Source organism: Ahaetulla prasina, chromosome 2 (assembly GCF_028640845.1).
Source record: "Ahaetulla prasina isolate Xishuangbanna chromosome 2, ASM2864084v1, whole genome shotgun sequence".
Classification (NCBI taxonomy): domain Eukaryota; kingdom Metazoa; phylum Chordata; class Lepidosauria; order Squamata; family Colubridae; genus Ahaetulla; species Ahaetulla prasina.
In genome coordinates, this window is record NC_080540.1 from 231,291,082 (window position 1) to 231,307,642 (window position 16,561).

Here is a 16,561-nt window from a genome sequence, read left to right on the forward strand (position 1 = left end):
GGCACCTACGGTTGAAACCCTCCTCCCTCAGCTGAGAAGGCTGGCGGCTCCCCGCCCGCCTCTCACTGCACAGCAGGAGCTTCAGTCCGTAAAATGTGAAAAAGAAAAAAAAAACTCAGTATAAGCCGTATATACTCGGTATAATTTCAAAAAAAAAACTCGAGTATAAGCCGTATAGACCCGAGTATAAGCCGAGGGGACGTTTTTCAGCACAAAAAATGTGCTGAAAAACTCGGCTTATACTCGAGTATATACGGTACTTAGTTATAGTCTAGCTAGTGACATTTACAAATATATAGCAAAACTGAACCCTACTGTATTCACATCCTAGGACCAGATTGTTATGGTACTTTTGTATATTTCAGTCTTCTATATTGAAATACATACTAATGGAGGCATGACATCATAAAAAGGAAGCTGATGTGTTGAGGTCATCATGTATGGTGCAGTAAAGCACTTGCATCAATAGTGGGTTGCTCCCGGTTCTGTCTGGTTCTTTAGAACCGGTAGTAAAAGCGGCGGAAGGGTCTGCCCACCCACCCGGATGTCATAATTGACGATCTATGCATGTGCAGAAGCGCGCACATGTGCGTGCTCACGTTGTGAACCAGTAGTAAAGGTAAGTAGAACCCACCCCTGGCTTGCATCCTCAGAACTGAAGAAAATATGGAAATCAAGGCCTGTTTTGTCATTTCCAGCTCTCGGACCAGCCTCCCCTCAGATGCCAGTCCATACTGACCTTTCTCCACTCATTGTATCATTTCTGTTTCTGTAATTTGAGGGTTGCACCAATGTTCAGTTTGGAGAAGATCCTTGAGCTCTGTCTCTCGCTTCTGCAAGGATGATCTGATCTGTTCCAGATTGGTTTTCACTTCCAACAGAAATTTATTTTCTGGTAAATAATCTTGTGCTTCTTCTATATCCACCTGAGTGATATCAAGAAGTTTTGATATATTGCCTCAAAAATGGTAAGACAACTGTGCCCTGATTAGCAAAATGTAAAATGTGTTAGCCTGTAGTTCTATTTAAAGAACAACATGCACATTTAAAGTATTTGATTAAAAACTTTACAAAAAAGCAAGGTTTAAAAGTTAAGCTAGTAATGCCCTAGGGGTGCTCCTACATGAAATTAAGGTCTTGCTATCTTAAATTTGAATTTGTTTGCTTTTCTAAAATTATATGAACTCTAGTACAAAAATTAACAGCAATTGTGGATTTAAAATATTTTCCTGAAACAAAATTTCATATGAGGCCAGCTCAAAGCACCCCTGATTTGTTACAGATTGGGAAAAAGTCCAGATGTTGGCTGGATGTCTACTGAAAGATGAACATGAGTCTTACCACAAAGGAACCTTGTCCATTCTGTGTTATGGTGTCAGATTTAATTTCTCTTGCATTCATTTCTGTTTCACTATTTATAGTTACCTGAAAGAAATTAAATTTTATCCAATTCACTTTAATTCATTTATTATTATTTTTGGCTAGTAAAAGTATTTTCATTTCTATAATAACAGCTGTTAGCCATGGACTATGGGATTTTGAAACCAACAAATCAAACGATTACTAGTGCTTATCTCTCAGTCAGCATAGTCATGAAAATTATGTTTTCATAAGCTGAGCAAAGCAGGAAAATGAATCTGACAAAATTTTCAGTGCAATTTTCCACAGACTAATTAAAACACTTAAAAATATAAAGTTAAAAACAAACTTCATAATATTCCAAAATAAACTCGAACAAACTCAGTCTACCTCCAAAAGTTTAAGACTATTCCAATCAAGGTAGAAAAAACTACTAGAAAATATTATATTTTTTTTCCTTCCAGTTGAATTATTCTTTCTCATTCTTATAAGCAACTTAACATGACTACTTATGCTTCATTTGAAGTCCAATATTTATTTCATCTAACATTGATGCATTTTGCTGACCACAATGTAACTTTATCTGGATATTTACCATTTTCTGCACATTTTCAAGGTCCATTCTACTTCTGTGAAGTTCCTTGATAGCTGAACAGCACAAGAAAATGTATTAAAAACTGTTCACTAGGGAAATATTATTATTGGCATTCATCAATGGATTTTTTTTGTGTAAAGAAGAAAATGATTCTATGACATATAGTCAGGGGTGAAATGCTCCCAGTTCAGACCGGATCAGCCGATTCAGTAGCAATGATGGTGGGTGGTTTGGAGAACTGATAGCAAAAATCCCTGCCCGCCCACCCAATGCCTGGTCACGCGCTTCCCCGCTTGCCGCTTCTTTTAAAAAATGCTTTTAAAAGGTAAAAAAAGAGGCTCTGATGATCAAAGCTGAGCCACGTGATTGTCAGAGCCTTTTTTTTTTACTTTTTATCGGCCAAATAGATTGTAAAAAATGCTTTTAAAAGGTAAAAAAAGGCTCTGATGATCACAGCTGAGCTGCGTGATCATCAGAGCCTTTTTTTACTTTTAAAAACATTTTTTTGCAACCTAATCAACCTATTCAAATGCTTTTAAAAGTAAAAAAAAAGATCATGCACCACAGCTGTTCCTCCCCCACACATGCTGTTCTACTTATCCCATGCCTCCTTTTGGCATGCACTGCGCATGTACACACACACACCTTGCATTTGGTGCATGATGTGCAGCACGCATGTGCAGCCAGTGAACTGCTAGTAAACCAGTTCAGATTTCACTGCTGTATATGGTTTTGATGATTAGGAAGAATAGGTTATAGAAAGAAGGAAATTAGAATGAAAACTTGAAGACAGAGGTTTGATTAGAATTATATGTATAATTGCTGAGATATCAAAACATATATGAATAAAATAAATAAAAAATAGAAAACACACCCACATATACACACAGACACTCCTGTTTAGTTGTTGCTAGAAGATTGCATTAGAAGATCTGCAAGAAATATCATTAGCGAACAAGCAAGAACTGGTTTGACCATAAAATAGAGAAAGTAATAGAAAATGAAGACGTTAAAGTGCTCTAGGACTTTTGAATTCAAACAGACAGGCACCTAGTGCATAACATGCCAGATTTAATAATTTTTCATAAGAAAGACAAAAAAGTCTACATAGTGGACATGGCACTATGAGTGTTGTGTCTGCGCCTCCCGAGCTGGGCCCCCTGCCAGAAAGTGCTCGGAAAGTGAGGGGGAAGGGCCATCAGGACTTACCTTTGGAGCACCTGACTCTCCCCCCACAGGCCACGCCTCCAGATCCGGCTGATGGCAATCAGGCCTGGCTATTTATTTATTTATTTATTTATTTTATTAGATTTCTAGACCGCCCTTCTCCCGAAGGACTCAGGGCGGTGATCCCAGGTTTTGGAGATACGAGAGGCGGCTACAACAAAGGAAGGGGTGGGGCAGGCCTAAAGACTGCTGAGTCATGGAGCCACACCCCACAGAGTATAAAAGCAGCCCTGGCTGCTCTTCTGCTCCGTGACGAGCAAAAATTGAGCTGAACTATTAGACTCGTGGAGAAGTGAGCTGAACTCTTTGACTCGTGGAGAATTGAGCTGAACATTCGGCCTGGATTACTGACTTCCTGGTTGCCCGGCAACCCCAAGATAAGGGAGACTTTGGCAGGCAGCTGCAGATTCCCGGCCAGGACTGATAGCAGCCGTGAACTCAATTACTGGCTTGTTTAGCCAGCTCGCGTGGCTGAGGCCGGGAGGGGACAGAACAATGAGTCAACAGAATAGAAGAGTAAGAAATGGAGAAGATAATCAAATACAAATATCTGCAAACAGAAATAGAATGACAAAAGCAAGCAAAGGTGATCTCGATAGTCATAGGTGCCTTGGATGCAATTCCAAAATAACTGGAGCATCATTGGCATTGACACATTCACCATCAGTTGGTAAAGGCAGCTTTACTCAGAACAGCTTCCATCCTGTGACGATATATCTAACAGCATCAAACATCCAGATCTGCCCAACCCAGGTCCTTGGGAAGGACTCGATTAGGTGGATAGGGTTTTAATTCTTCAAGTCTATTTTTCTATAATATCAGGTTTTAGAAGCTGATAGAGTAATACACTATGGAAACCTTGGAGTTTTCATGTCAAATGATCTAAGTGCCAAAGCCCACTGCAACTACATAGCAAAAAAAGGCTCTAAGAGTTGTAAACCTAATCTTGCGTAGCTTCTTTTCCAAAAACACTACACTACTAACCAGAGCATATAAAACATTTCCTAGATCAATTCTAGAATACAGCTCATGTTAGATTCGGGCAATAACGAGGCAGGAGACCAGATGAGTGACAACAGCTCTTTAGTTTATAGTGAACCCAGCAAAGAACGTCCGGCAAAACCCCTCTTTATATACAGTTTTCTCCGGTGCAATAACCAATCAGGAACATGCAAGTTCCCGCCCAAATTTCCCTCCAAAACTCTTAAAGATACATTAAACTCCTCCCCTCCCAGAACGCATTGTAACCATATTTACATAAAAATTAACATATTATTTCTCTACGTAGTCACGCAGGTAGGCTGGGCGTTTCCTAACTCTCTCAGACCTGCGCACTTCATTTTCGGGGAGTGAGTCGAGCTGGCCGGAGGGACTGTGAGTTCCTCCAAGCTCCTCCTCTGGGCTATCCAGCCCTGGATTATTTGCAGAGTTGTCCCTGCAGTCTTCCGGAGGAACCGGTTGGCGTCGCTGGACTTCGTCGGACTCAGATAAGTCCCCCGTTCGCCCCGGGTTTGAGTCAGCTGTGAATTCAAACATTTGGTAGTCAGGGCCTGGCTGATTTGTGTCTCTGTTACTTGCTATTCTTTTTCTTATTTGATCTATGTGGCGTCTCCATACCCGGCCATCCTCCATATCTACAAGATATGATTTTGGCCCTGTTACCCCAATAATCGTTCCTTTTAACCAGGTTGGGCCCTTGCTATAGTTGTGTGCCCACACCTGGTCACCGACTGTCATTTCCCTCGTTTTTCCGTGTGCTCCCTTGTACCCGTCTGGGGTGTAGGTAGGGTTTAGTCGGTCTAATTGGCACCTGAGTTTCCGTCCCATTAATAATTCCGCCGGGCTGCGGCCAGTTGCTACACAGGGGGTTCTATGTTGGACTGCAAGAAAAGTGTCTATCTTTAATTGCCAGTCGCCTGGCCTTATTCTAGAGAGTGCTTCTTTAGCGCTCCGAACGAAACGTTCTGCAAGTCCGTTCGTCGCCGGGTGGAAAGGCGCCGAGAGGACATGTCTGATGCCCTCCTCCGCTAAGTACCCCTCAAACTGTGTTGCCGTGAACTGCGGGCCGTTGTCGGATACCAGGGTGTCGGGCAACCCATGGGTTACGAATAGGTGTCTCAGGACTGAGATGACAGCTTCTGCCGTTGTGGATTTCATTAGAATGATTTCTAACCATTTTGAGTAGGCATCGACTGCGATTAAAAAGGTTTGCCCATGAAATGGCCCGGCAAAATCTATGTGAATCCTAGACCATGGCCCCTGTGGTTTCTCCCATTCTCGGATAGGGGCCGTGGGGGGTAGTGGCCTCGACTCTTGACAGGGTTGACATCTCCCTATCTCGTCACTAATTTCTTTGTCCATCTGGGGCCACCACACATAGCTCCTTGCTAAACTCTTCATCCGAACTATACCCGGGTGGCCCACATGTAACAGTTCTAGTACCTTTTTCCGTAATTTCTCCGGGATAACCACCCTATCCCCCCATAACAGACACCCCCCTTGAACAGATAATTCTTCTCGTTTTTTCGCAAAGTCTTTGAAACGCTCGCCCGGCGCAGTGGGCCATCCCCTCAACACCCATCCAATTACAGTCCTTATGGTAATGTCCTTGTAAGACGCCCTTGCCACTTCCTTGGAAGTGACAGGGCCAGAGTCCCAAGAGTCAATCAGTAGGACGGGTATCCCAGGGGCTGGATCTTCGATAGTCTCTGGTAACGGGCATCTGCTCAGAGCGTCCGCATGCCCCATCTCCTTTCCCGGGCGGTGGATCAGTCTATAAGAGTATGCTGCCAGGAAGATAGTCCATCGGGTCAGTCTGGGTGAAAGTGCAACGGGCGTAGGACGGTCGCCCGCTAAGAGTCCCAACAGGGGTCTATGGTCCGTCACTATTTCAAAATCTCGGCCGAATACATATTCGTGAAATTTCTTTACCCCTGAGACTATAGCCAATGCCTCCCTATCCAGCTGGCTGTAGTTCCTTTCGGCCGAGGACATTGTTCGGGAGTAGTATGCTATAGGGGCTTCTGTTCCATTCGGTAACCTATGGCTGAGCACAGCCCCCACCCCGTAGGGAGATGCATCGCAGACCAGTACTAATGGCAACGTGCCGTTGTATTGAATAAGGAGGCTATCACTAGACACCAGGTTTTTTACCCCTTCAAATGCCTTAGTTTCCGCTTTCCCCCATGACCACGCAGCATTCTTTGCCAGTAGCTTATGCAGCGGTTCGGCTATTGTTGCCTTGTTCTTGAGGAACACCGCATAGAAGTTGACCAGACCCAAAAATGCCTGTAACTCCGTTTTATTTTTGGGGGCTGGGGCCTTCCTGATGGCCCGCACCTTGCTCTCCGTGGGGTGAATCCCCTCCCTGTCAATTCTGTAGCCCAGGAATTCTACGGATCCTACCCCGATTTGGCATTTATTCAGCTTAACTTTAAGCCCGGCAGACCTGAAAATGCCCAAAACTTTCCTCAGTCGTACCCCTAGTTCCACTAAATTTTCGGCTGATACCAATACATCGTCAAAATACGGTACCACCCCGGGTAGACCCTGCAATAGTCGCTCCATTAGGTTCTGAAACAGCCCCGGGGCTACACTCACCCCGAATTGGAGCCGGGTGCATTTGAATGCGCCGCGGTGCGTGACAATGGTTTGCGCTTCGGCTGTGCTGCTATCTACTGGTAATTGCTGATAGGCTTGAGCCAAATCTAGTTTGGCGAAAACTTGCCCTTGTCCCAACGAGTGCAGTAAGTGTTGCACTACTGGGACGGGGTATGCACTCTTCTGCAAAGCTTTGTTTAATGTTGCCTTATAGTCAGCACAAATCCGGACCGACCCGTCCGGTTTGACTGGGGTGACTATAGGTGTCTCCCATTTTGTGTGATCAACGGGTACTAGTATCCCCTGGTTTACTAGTTTGTCCAGTTCCCGGTCAATCTTGGGCTTTAGGGCGAATGGAACCCTCCTAGCCTTCAACCTGATAGGGGCAACTTGGGGGTCTAAATTGAAGGAAATAGGGGTCCCCTCGTACTTGCCCAGGCCATCTTCGAAAACGTCCTCGAACTCCTTCAGCAGTTCACTCTTGAGGTCGATTTCGTTTCGGAACACCCCGGTCACTCCCATGCCCAAAGCCCGGAACCAGTCAAGTCCAAGCAAACTCGGTAAGGTTCCGTCGACTATGGTGATTGGCAGGGTTTTCTTGAACTGTCCATACTTGACTTGGACTGACGTTCCCCCTCGCACAGGAATTCGGTTTCCTTGGTAGTCTTGCACTCTTATATGCTGGGACTGTAACCTGCGCTTCGCGATGGCTGGCAAGTCCCTCTTGAGGGTGTCCCATGACATCATTGTGATGGATGAGCCGGTGTCCACCTCCATCTTGCAAGGTACCCCTTCGATGTGTACCTTTGTAAAAATCTTTTTCTCTAGCCGCGTCGATGTGAGGGCTATTCTTGCAGAAGTCTGGTTTAACTTCGCGCCCTTTTTGAATGGACCAATCCCGGGCCGCTTCGCGGTTCCCGCGCTCTGGTTGGTCGGTTTAAATTTTTGGCGGGAAGGTTGGGGGGCTCGACAGGCCTGCGCTATGTGACCTTTCTTTTCGCACCGCCGACACGTCGCGTCCTTGAATTTGCATTGTTGTCGTTGGTGTTGGCCCCCGCAACTCATACATTCACTCCGGTCCTCTTTCCCCGGCCTCTGGGTGTGGAAAGCCTCTTCCTCTTCCTCACCTTCCGACTCGGCCTGGACTTCCTCGTTGTGGACCGGAGTTGTTTTTGCTCCGGCTCCTGGTGCAGTCGGCTTTTGCAATGTTTCTGCCGCCTTGTTAGACATTTCATGAGCCCTAGCCTTGTCCAAGGCTCGTGCCAGGGTCAGGTTGCTTTTAGACAGCAGCCGTCGTTGTAATCGAATGTCTCTGACCCCGCAAATGAGTTGTTCGAGTAAGGAGTCCTCCAAATCTCGGTACTCACAGTGGTTTGCGGCTTTTCTCAATGCTGCCATGTACACACTTATCGATTCGCCTTCTCGCTGTACCCTCTGCCTCAACTCGAACCGTTGAACGAACTTTGAGGGTACTGGGGCGTAATGCGCTCGAAGTGCCGTTTGCAGCGTTTGCCACGGTACCGACTGTACCGGCGTTGGCTCTGAAAGTGACTCTGCGGTATCGAAGACCTCTGGACCGCAATGGCTCAGGAAGTATGCTCGCTTCCTGTTGTCCGAAACTCCTTGTAGTTCGTTTGCTTCGAGGAAACACTCGAAACGAGCCATGTATGACCCCCATTTCTCCTTTGCTTGGTCGAATGGCGGTGGCGGCGTGTAGCTGGACATCGCTACTTTCCGTACTTGAAACTGGCTGGGTTCGCGCCTTTTTCCCCGATCTCACTGCCTCAATCCCATCCTCGTCGCCAGTGTTAGATTCGGGCAATAACGAGGCAGGAGACCAGATGAGTGACAACAGCTCTTTAGTTTATAGTGAACCCAGCAAAGAACGTCCGGCAAAACCCCTCTTTATATACAGTTTTCTCCGGTGCAATAACCAATCAGGAACGTGCAAGTTCCCGCCCAAATTTCCCTCCAAAACTCTTAAAGATACATTACAGCTCACCTGTTTGGAACCCTCACCACATCTCTGACATCAATACAATTGAACGTGTCCAGAAATATTTTAGAAGAAGAGTTCTCCATTCCTCTGAAAACAACAAAATACCTTATCCCACCCGACTTGAAATTCTAGGCTTAGAAAACTTGGAACTCCGTCGCCTTCGACAAGACCTAAATTTAATTCATAGAATCATCTATTGTAATGTCCTTCCTGTTAAAGACTACTTCAGCTTTAATTGCAATAATACAAGAGCAACCAATAGATTTAAACTTAATGTCAACTGCTTTAATTTAGATTGCAGAAAATATGACTTCTGTAACAGAATCATCAGTGCTTGGAATACTTTACCTGACTCTGTGGTCTCTTCCCATAATCCTAAAAGCTTTAACCAAAAACTCTCTACTATTGACCTCACCCCATTTCTTAGAGGACCATAAGGGGCGTGCATAAGTGCACAAACGTGCCTACCGTTCCTGTCCTATTGTTTTTCTTTTCTTCTTCATATATATATATATATGCTTATACCTCCTAATACTTACTCATATATATGTTTATATACTATATAATCTTTTTGTATGATACTTACATATATTGTTGTGATAAAATAAAATAAATAAAATAAAAAGTATAAAATGCTTTAATATTAGAGTAAAAATGTTACATAAAGGAGGAATAAATAAAACCATAATGACTGCAATGTCTATAACAAAAAACAAAACGAAACAAAACAAAATCCAAGGTTTTTGAGACAAAACACTTACTTAAAATATGCTGGGTATACAGACAATGTAGCTTCTGCATAATGCTTTTTAGGAGCCAAGACTGCAAAAAACAACAGTGAAACCAGAAATAATTGTCTTCTGTTATTTCATAAACCAATAATAGAAGGGAAGGATCATACATGCAGTAGCTTAACTGCTTAGATGCATTCTCATCCTCTAGGATGCAGTAAGTGCAATATAAACCCTAAAATAATTATGACCATAAATATAAAACAGCACAGAAAACAAAAGTGATGCTAATGAGAAACCTATTAAAATAATCTACATGAACACACAAGGAAGAAGAAAATATAATTTTAGTTTAAAAATAAACTGGTGTGCTTCGAAGAATGTTTAACAATCCTAATTCTGGACTACCTTTTCTTTGTCTGCATTCATGTCTTGCACTGGGATTTGGTTCATGAGCTCCTCCTTTTCTTGTTTCAACTTCCTGTTTTCTTCTTCCAATATCTGGATGTGTAATAAATGATACAATGGAAATGAGGGTCTGCTGGTTGTGTCAATAATGGTATCTCTGCTGTCATAAAAAGCTAAGAAGGGAGCATGTTTTCAAACATGAAAGATGATTCGCTATTGCTTCATTTCCTATATTAGGAAAATGGATCCAGTCATCTCCCTACAGTTATCAAAGTACAATTGAACGTGTCCAGAAATATTTTACAAGAAGAGTTCTCCATTCCTCTGAAAACAACAAAATACCTTATCCCACCAGACTTGAAATTCTAGGCTTAGAAAACTTGGAACTCCGTCGCCTTCGACAAGACCTAAATTTAACTCATAGAATCATCTATTGTAATGTCCTTCCTGTTAAAGACTACTTCAGCTTTAATTGCAATAATACTAGAGCAACTAATAGATTTAAACTTAATGTCAACTGCTTTAATTTAGATTGCAGAAAATATGACTTCTGTAACAGAATCATCAGTGCTTGGAATACTTTACCTGACTCTGTGGTCTCTTCCCATAATCCTAAAAGCTTTAACCAAAAACTCTCTACTATTGACCTCACCCCATTTCTTAGAGGACCATAAGGGGCGTGCATAAGTGCACAAACGTGCCTACCGTTCCTGTCCTATTGTTTTTCTTTTCTTCTTCATATATATATATATATGCTTATACCTCCTAATACTTACTCATATATATGTTTATATACTATATAATCTTTTTGTATGATACTTACATATATTGTTGTGATAAAATAAAATAAATAAAATAAAAATAAAAAAAGTATAAAATGCTTTAATATTAGAGTAAAAATGTTACATAAAGGAGGAATAAATAAAACCATAATGACTGCAATGTCTATAACAAAAAACAAAACGAAACAAAACAAAATCCAAGGTTTTTGAGACAAAACACTTACTTAAAATATGCTGGGTATACAGACAATGTAGCTTCTGCATAATGCTTTTTAGGAGCCAAGACTGCAAAAAACAACAGTGAAACCAGAAATAATTGTCTTCTGTTATTTCATAAACCAATAATAGAAGGGAAGGATCATACATGCAGTAGCTTAACTGCTTAGATGCATTCTCATCCTCTAGGATGCAGTAAGTGCAATATAAATCCTAAAATAATTATGACCATAAATATAAAACAACACAGAAAACAAAAGTGATGCTAATGAGAAACCTATTAAAATAATCTACATGAATATACAAGGAAGAAGAAAATATAATTTTAGTTTAAAAAAAAACCTGGTGTGCTTCGAAGAATGTTTAACAATCCTAATTCTGGAGTACCTTTTCTTTGTCTGCATTCACGTCTTGCACTGGGATTTGGTTCATGAGCTCCTCCTTTTCTTGTCTCAACTTCCTGTTTTCTTCTTCCAATATCTGAATGTGTAATAAATGATGCAATGGAAATGAGGGTCTGCTGGTTGTGTCAATAATGGTATCTCTGCTGTCATAAAAAGCTAAGAAGGGAGCATGTTTTCAAACATGAAAGATGATTCGCTATTGCTTCATTTCCTATATTAGGAAAATGGATCCAGTCATCTCCCCTAGCAGTTATCAAAGTAACACTGACCGATGGTTAAATTGGAAGAGATTCGTATTTCTGGATCTATGATTGTGGATTTGAAATGAGGTCAGTTCTTGTGTGGCTCCTCTACCCCATCAAAACTTGAACATATACAGTGGAAAACTAGTTGTTTTATTTCCTTAACAAGGAGACTTTGAAGAAATAAAGAGCAAAAGTACAGCGGTACGGCACTGCCAATCATTAAGAATGCAGAAGAAAACAAGAAGCAATTCATAAATCATGCATGTGATACGTATGTAGTTGCCTACCTTTCATTCAAGATGACTGCATTTTGCTTCTTACCTTTTTTGTGTCTTGCCAGCTTTGCTTTTCTTTTCCTACCATTTCTTGATAAGCTTCCAGAGAAGATCTCAGGTGCTTTATTTTGTCACCGTATTGGTTTTTCACCGCCATTACGGCTTGCTTCTATCGACAGATTATGGTGAGGAAAATAATCTTTAATGACAGCACTCAGGGGGAGAAAGTAATCCTCTGAGCCTAAACATTTGGATTATGCTTCTTCTTCTTTTTGTAACATACACTTAATAACAAATTGACTTTCTATAGTTTGATTACTTGGTTGGGGACACACCAGGAAATTAGGGATTCATAACCTTGGCCTTTATGTAGCTGCCTACATTATCAAAAGTTTTTGACAAGTATCACAGGACCAAGAATGGGTAAACCATTTAAATAAATCAATAAAAATGGTCCAAGTCACATGACATTGCTAATCTCCTGGAGTGTTTGGTGCTTCCACATGCAAAGATTTTGAAATTACAAAATTACAAAATATTTTACTTGGGTTAGTAGAGATCGTACCCCTGAGGAATTAACCCTAGCTTAAAAATGTATGGAGTTTTCAAACAAAGTTTGAATATTTTTTTCTCCACACGGTTCTTTTGTCTGCTGTTATTCTAGCAGTCACCAAACTTTCAGACTCTGTGGACTGGTAGCTGTGGGTGGTGGCAGGGATGAGGGAAGGGGATAGATTTGTGTACGCAACCTAATCTTGCACATGCACAAATGGAGCTTTGCGAGCTTGCTTAACGCTTGCATGGCCCGGTTCCCACTAGTCTGCAGATCGATACTGGTTTGTGAACCGAGGTTGGGGACCCCTATGTTATTCCTTTCCATTTTGGAAAGGAAGAAAGAATAACCAGCAGAAACAATAGTAGAAAGAATAGTAGAGGCATTTGTAGAAAGTTGTGTTGTGGGAATTATATATTATTATTTGTTTACTTGTGAGAAAATGGAAAATATCAGAAAATTCTTTTTTTGGGGGGGGGGAAATCGAATTTAACTCTGGTCAACATTGAGTTACTATACTCGAAGAATATTTTTGGTCCAAATCAGTACTGTCTATAAGTCCCAAATACTTTAAATATAGTATCTCATCTCAAACACTCTTCAGGATTACACATTCTAGAACGAGTTGCCTCAGCCTTTTTCTTGGGTAGCAAAAAGTTTTCTTTGCAGTCAGGTGAAACAATCCATCCAGAGAACTGGGATTTCTTTTATTTCATTTATCCCATAGCTGAGAGGGGTAATGGGTTTTGTAATCCTGATTATTCACATCTTCCTAACAAATAATCAAAGGCCAGGGAAGTAAGGACAGAATTATAATAGGCTGCAACAATTGGACTAACATAGACATATTTGGGCCCAACAAGGCTAATATTTCTTGTTAGACAATCCTTCCAGATTATAATCAGGGACAGGCACATAGAAAACGAAACACAGAACATAGAATAGAGTTGGAAGATACTTTGGAGGTCTTCTAGTCCAACCAAATGGCTATCCAGTCTCTCTTTGAAAGCATCCAGTGATGTCTCATGTGCAAGTAAGTAAATAAATAAAGGAATAGCATGAATAAAGAGGAAAGGAAAATGTTGTCTGTCTTTGCTGTTAAACAAAGCCTGCTGTTGTATCCAAATATCCAGATACAAATAGAACTTTTAAAATTTTACAAGATTTTTCTCCCCTCAAGCACAGTGTATTAGACCAAGTTCTACAATATTATGTTTTCCAAAGTCCTGCTGATACGCTTTATCAAAGAATTATATTTTCATCAGAAATGACTAGACAGTTCACAGACCTCCGACATTCCTAATGAAATTAAATCATTTGGAGAATTAGTTATTCTTAATTATGCAGTTTTAATAACAGCATTAAAAATGTATTGGCTGTGATGCAGAGAGCAGCTAGTGAAATAATTATGTTCTAAGACAACAGACCCACAGGGCAACTATGTCAAACACGAGGGTGCCTAATTCAACATGAATTAGAAGATCACAGTTTCCAGCTTCAAATGGAAATGGACATCTGCATAAACCTGCAGTAAAACTGCTCATGCTTGTGCCTTCAAGTGAGATCTAAATTAACCACCATCACCTCGACTGATGAGGAAGCTTTTTTTTTTCCTTAGGGAAGACACTAAGATAATAAGCCCAGTTACAACAAAACTAATACAACATTCAACTATTTTACCGGAAGGAAAGGTAGTTTCCTGATTTCTTCCCAGCAAAACAGAGAATGTTTTGGCGGTTGATGAGAAGAAGAACAAAGGAGTATTGAGGTCCCTCATTGCCTTTCCTTTCCTTCTCCAAAAAGAGGACATAATTAATGGGGGGTTCATTTTGCAGGAGGGAGCTTTGGATGCATACCCATCCATGTTTGTGTGTCTGTCTCTGTGCCTGATTGGTGACTGCAGCTGTAGTCCCTTGAAATATTGTCCATCTCTGTACTAGGAACTTAAGACACAGAAGAATATATAGAAATATTTCCATGTATTTGAAGGGACAATTTTTTCTCCTTTTTAAAGCACACATTCTGTCTTTCTTTCTCTTCCATCTTTTTCCAATTTTTTGTTCTTTTTCTCTCTCCATAAAACTAATGGACAGAGAGACAAAATCCGTATATGTATATCAGTGGTGTAATTCTATTTTTTTTACTACCTGTTCTGTGGGCATGCCTTGGTGGGCATGGTGTGCCTTGGTGGGCATGGTGTGTCTTGATGGGCGTGGTGTGCCTTGGTGGGCATGGCTTGATGGGCGTGGCAGGGGAAGGATACTGCAAAATCCCCATTCCCTCCTCACTCCTGGGGGAAGGATATTGCACAATCTCCATTCTCACCCCACTCTGGGACCAGCCAGAGGTGGTACTTTCCAGTTCTCCAAACTACTTAAAATTTTCGCTACCAGAGGAGGCGTGGCCAGCATCGTGACAAGACGGATGCGAACCCTGAGAGCTCTGGGATGAGTGCCGAAGATTCCATCGTATGGGGGTCCGTTCCGGACCATAGTTGTCTTGCAGGGACAGCGAAGAAAAAAGGAGCCACTGGCGTGAACAGGGAAGTTGCAAATTCCCTGCAGCGCTGGCCATTGTCCTTCGACTCTGCGATGAGGACCGCAGCCATCATCAGCTGCCTAAAGTCGGGAAGGCCACAAGAATGGACAGGAGGTTAAAGCGGAGAAATTGAACTGGATATTGAAGATGGGTTAGTTAACACCAGCTCACGAAGAGGCACTTTGAGTGATTGGCAACAAGCTTTAAGAAAAAATTGTGAAATAGCGGCTAAACCAGATAGGAAGTGAAACTGGAAGGAAATAATTGAAATGATACCTAAAACCTGATAAAATTTGGCTTGGAATGGAAGTCTAGAGCCCTAAATAATTAGAGAAAAATAAGACTTTTAAAATCGATATTGGAGAATTTTGGAAGTTTTTATTGACTCATTAAAAATTACATACAAGGGGGAAAAAAAGAAAGGAATTAAAGAAAGATTTAAAACTGGATTTTAATTGAACATCTTCAATTTCCTTTATTCTCTACAAATCTGGATCAAGCAAAGGATTAAAATGAAACTATTTAAATGGGACAAATTGGATAAAAAGGGAAACAAATTGAAACAAAAAGGGTGCAGCTCTATGTTACAGAAACAAAATGAATACTTTGCTAATTGTGAATTGCAACTGTAGACTAAAGAGTGAAAGGCAGAAGAGGAAATACAAGACTGAAAAATTTCTGCGATTACAGGAGAGCTTCAAGGGAGGATTTTATCAACCAGATGTCTGACCTTTAAGATTTACAATATCAAAGAATAAAGGTGAGAACAACTGGCAACAAGAGAAAATGACACCCAAGCAAGGAACATAAGAAGCAACTACAGAACTGGAATATTAATAATGACTTAAGAAAAGAAAGAGCTGCTTGCAGCAATGATAGTGGATGATATAAAAATTATGATGTTATAATACAAAGTTAAAAGTTTGTTTAAAGGGGGCAGTCTGTGGCTCAGACTGCTAATGCAGTCTGTTATTAACAGCAGCTGCCTGCAATTACTGCAGGTTCTAGTCCCACCAGGCCCAAGGTTGACTCAGCCTTCCATCCTTTATAAGGTAGGTAAAATGAGGACCCAGATTGTTGGGGGCAATAAGTTGACTTTGTATATAAATATACAAATAGAATGAAGACTATTGCTAACATAGTGTAAGCCGCTCTGAGTCTTCGGAGAAGGGCGGGATATAAATGCAAAAAAAAAAAAAAAAGATTACTGGAGAATTATAAAAAAGGGGAGAAAAGAGGGAATGGAGAGTTATGAAATCAAATAAGCCAAGAAAATATGATATTTTTAAGCACATGTAGTTAAACTGAACAATTTGAGATAAAACTTCCAATAGAATATACAAATATAAGCATGAAACTTTTTGAGAGATGAGAAATGTTTGCTCCTTTTTATCCTGTTCTATTAAGAATAGACAATGTCTATTGAGAATAGATAATGTTGAAATTGTTACTGAATAAGAAAAGAATGGTAATGAAGTTATAGATATAAATAGAACTTATTGAAATATGAAAGTACATTGATTTATAGCAAGGAACTTTAAAAATTAAGGATGGAAAAAAGGTGATAGGAGATCTTTATGAAATTGAAAGATGAGAATTAAATGTATGAGAGATTTTTGTACACTTTAC

General features: G+C 41.0%; 2 protein-coding genes across 2 annotated transcripts in view; both read right to left on the minus strand.

Annotated features, from left to right (window-relative positions):
* Positions 1 to 749: 749 nt before the first annotated feature.
* LOC131190704 (uncharacterized protein K02A2.6-like) lies at positions 750 to 7,177 on the minus strand (the record flags this gene model as incomplete). Its single annotated transcript, XM_058168061.1, has 5 exons — positions 750 to 926; positions 1,342 to 1,425; positions 1,955 to 2,007; positions 5,098 to 5,665; positions 5,771 to 7,177. Coding segments are annotated over 5 exons (2,289 nt in total), but the record flags the coding sequence as incomplete, so codon positions are not given.
* A 4,091-nt stretch (positions 7,178 to 11,268) lies between these two features.
* The window catches only part of LOC131191621 (uncharacterized), a 51,909-nt gene continuing 46,616 nt past the window's right edge, over positions 11,269 to 16,561 (minus strand). Inside the window, exons 8-9 of the mRNA XM_058169954.1 lie at positions 11,888 to 12,010; positions 11,269 to 11,397 (exon numbers count right to left, since the gene is read on the minus strand). Coding sequence (XP_058025937.1) covers positions 11,290 to 11,397; positions 11,888 to 12,010 — 231 coding nt within the window. The 3' untranslated portion in view covers positions 11,269 to 11,289. The remainder of the gene's footprint in view (positions 11,398 to 11,887; positions 12,011 to 16,561) is intronic.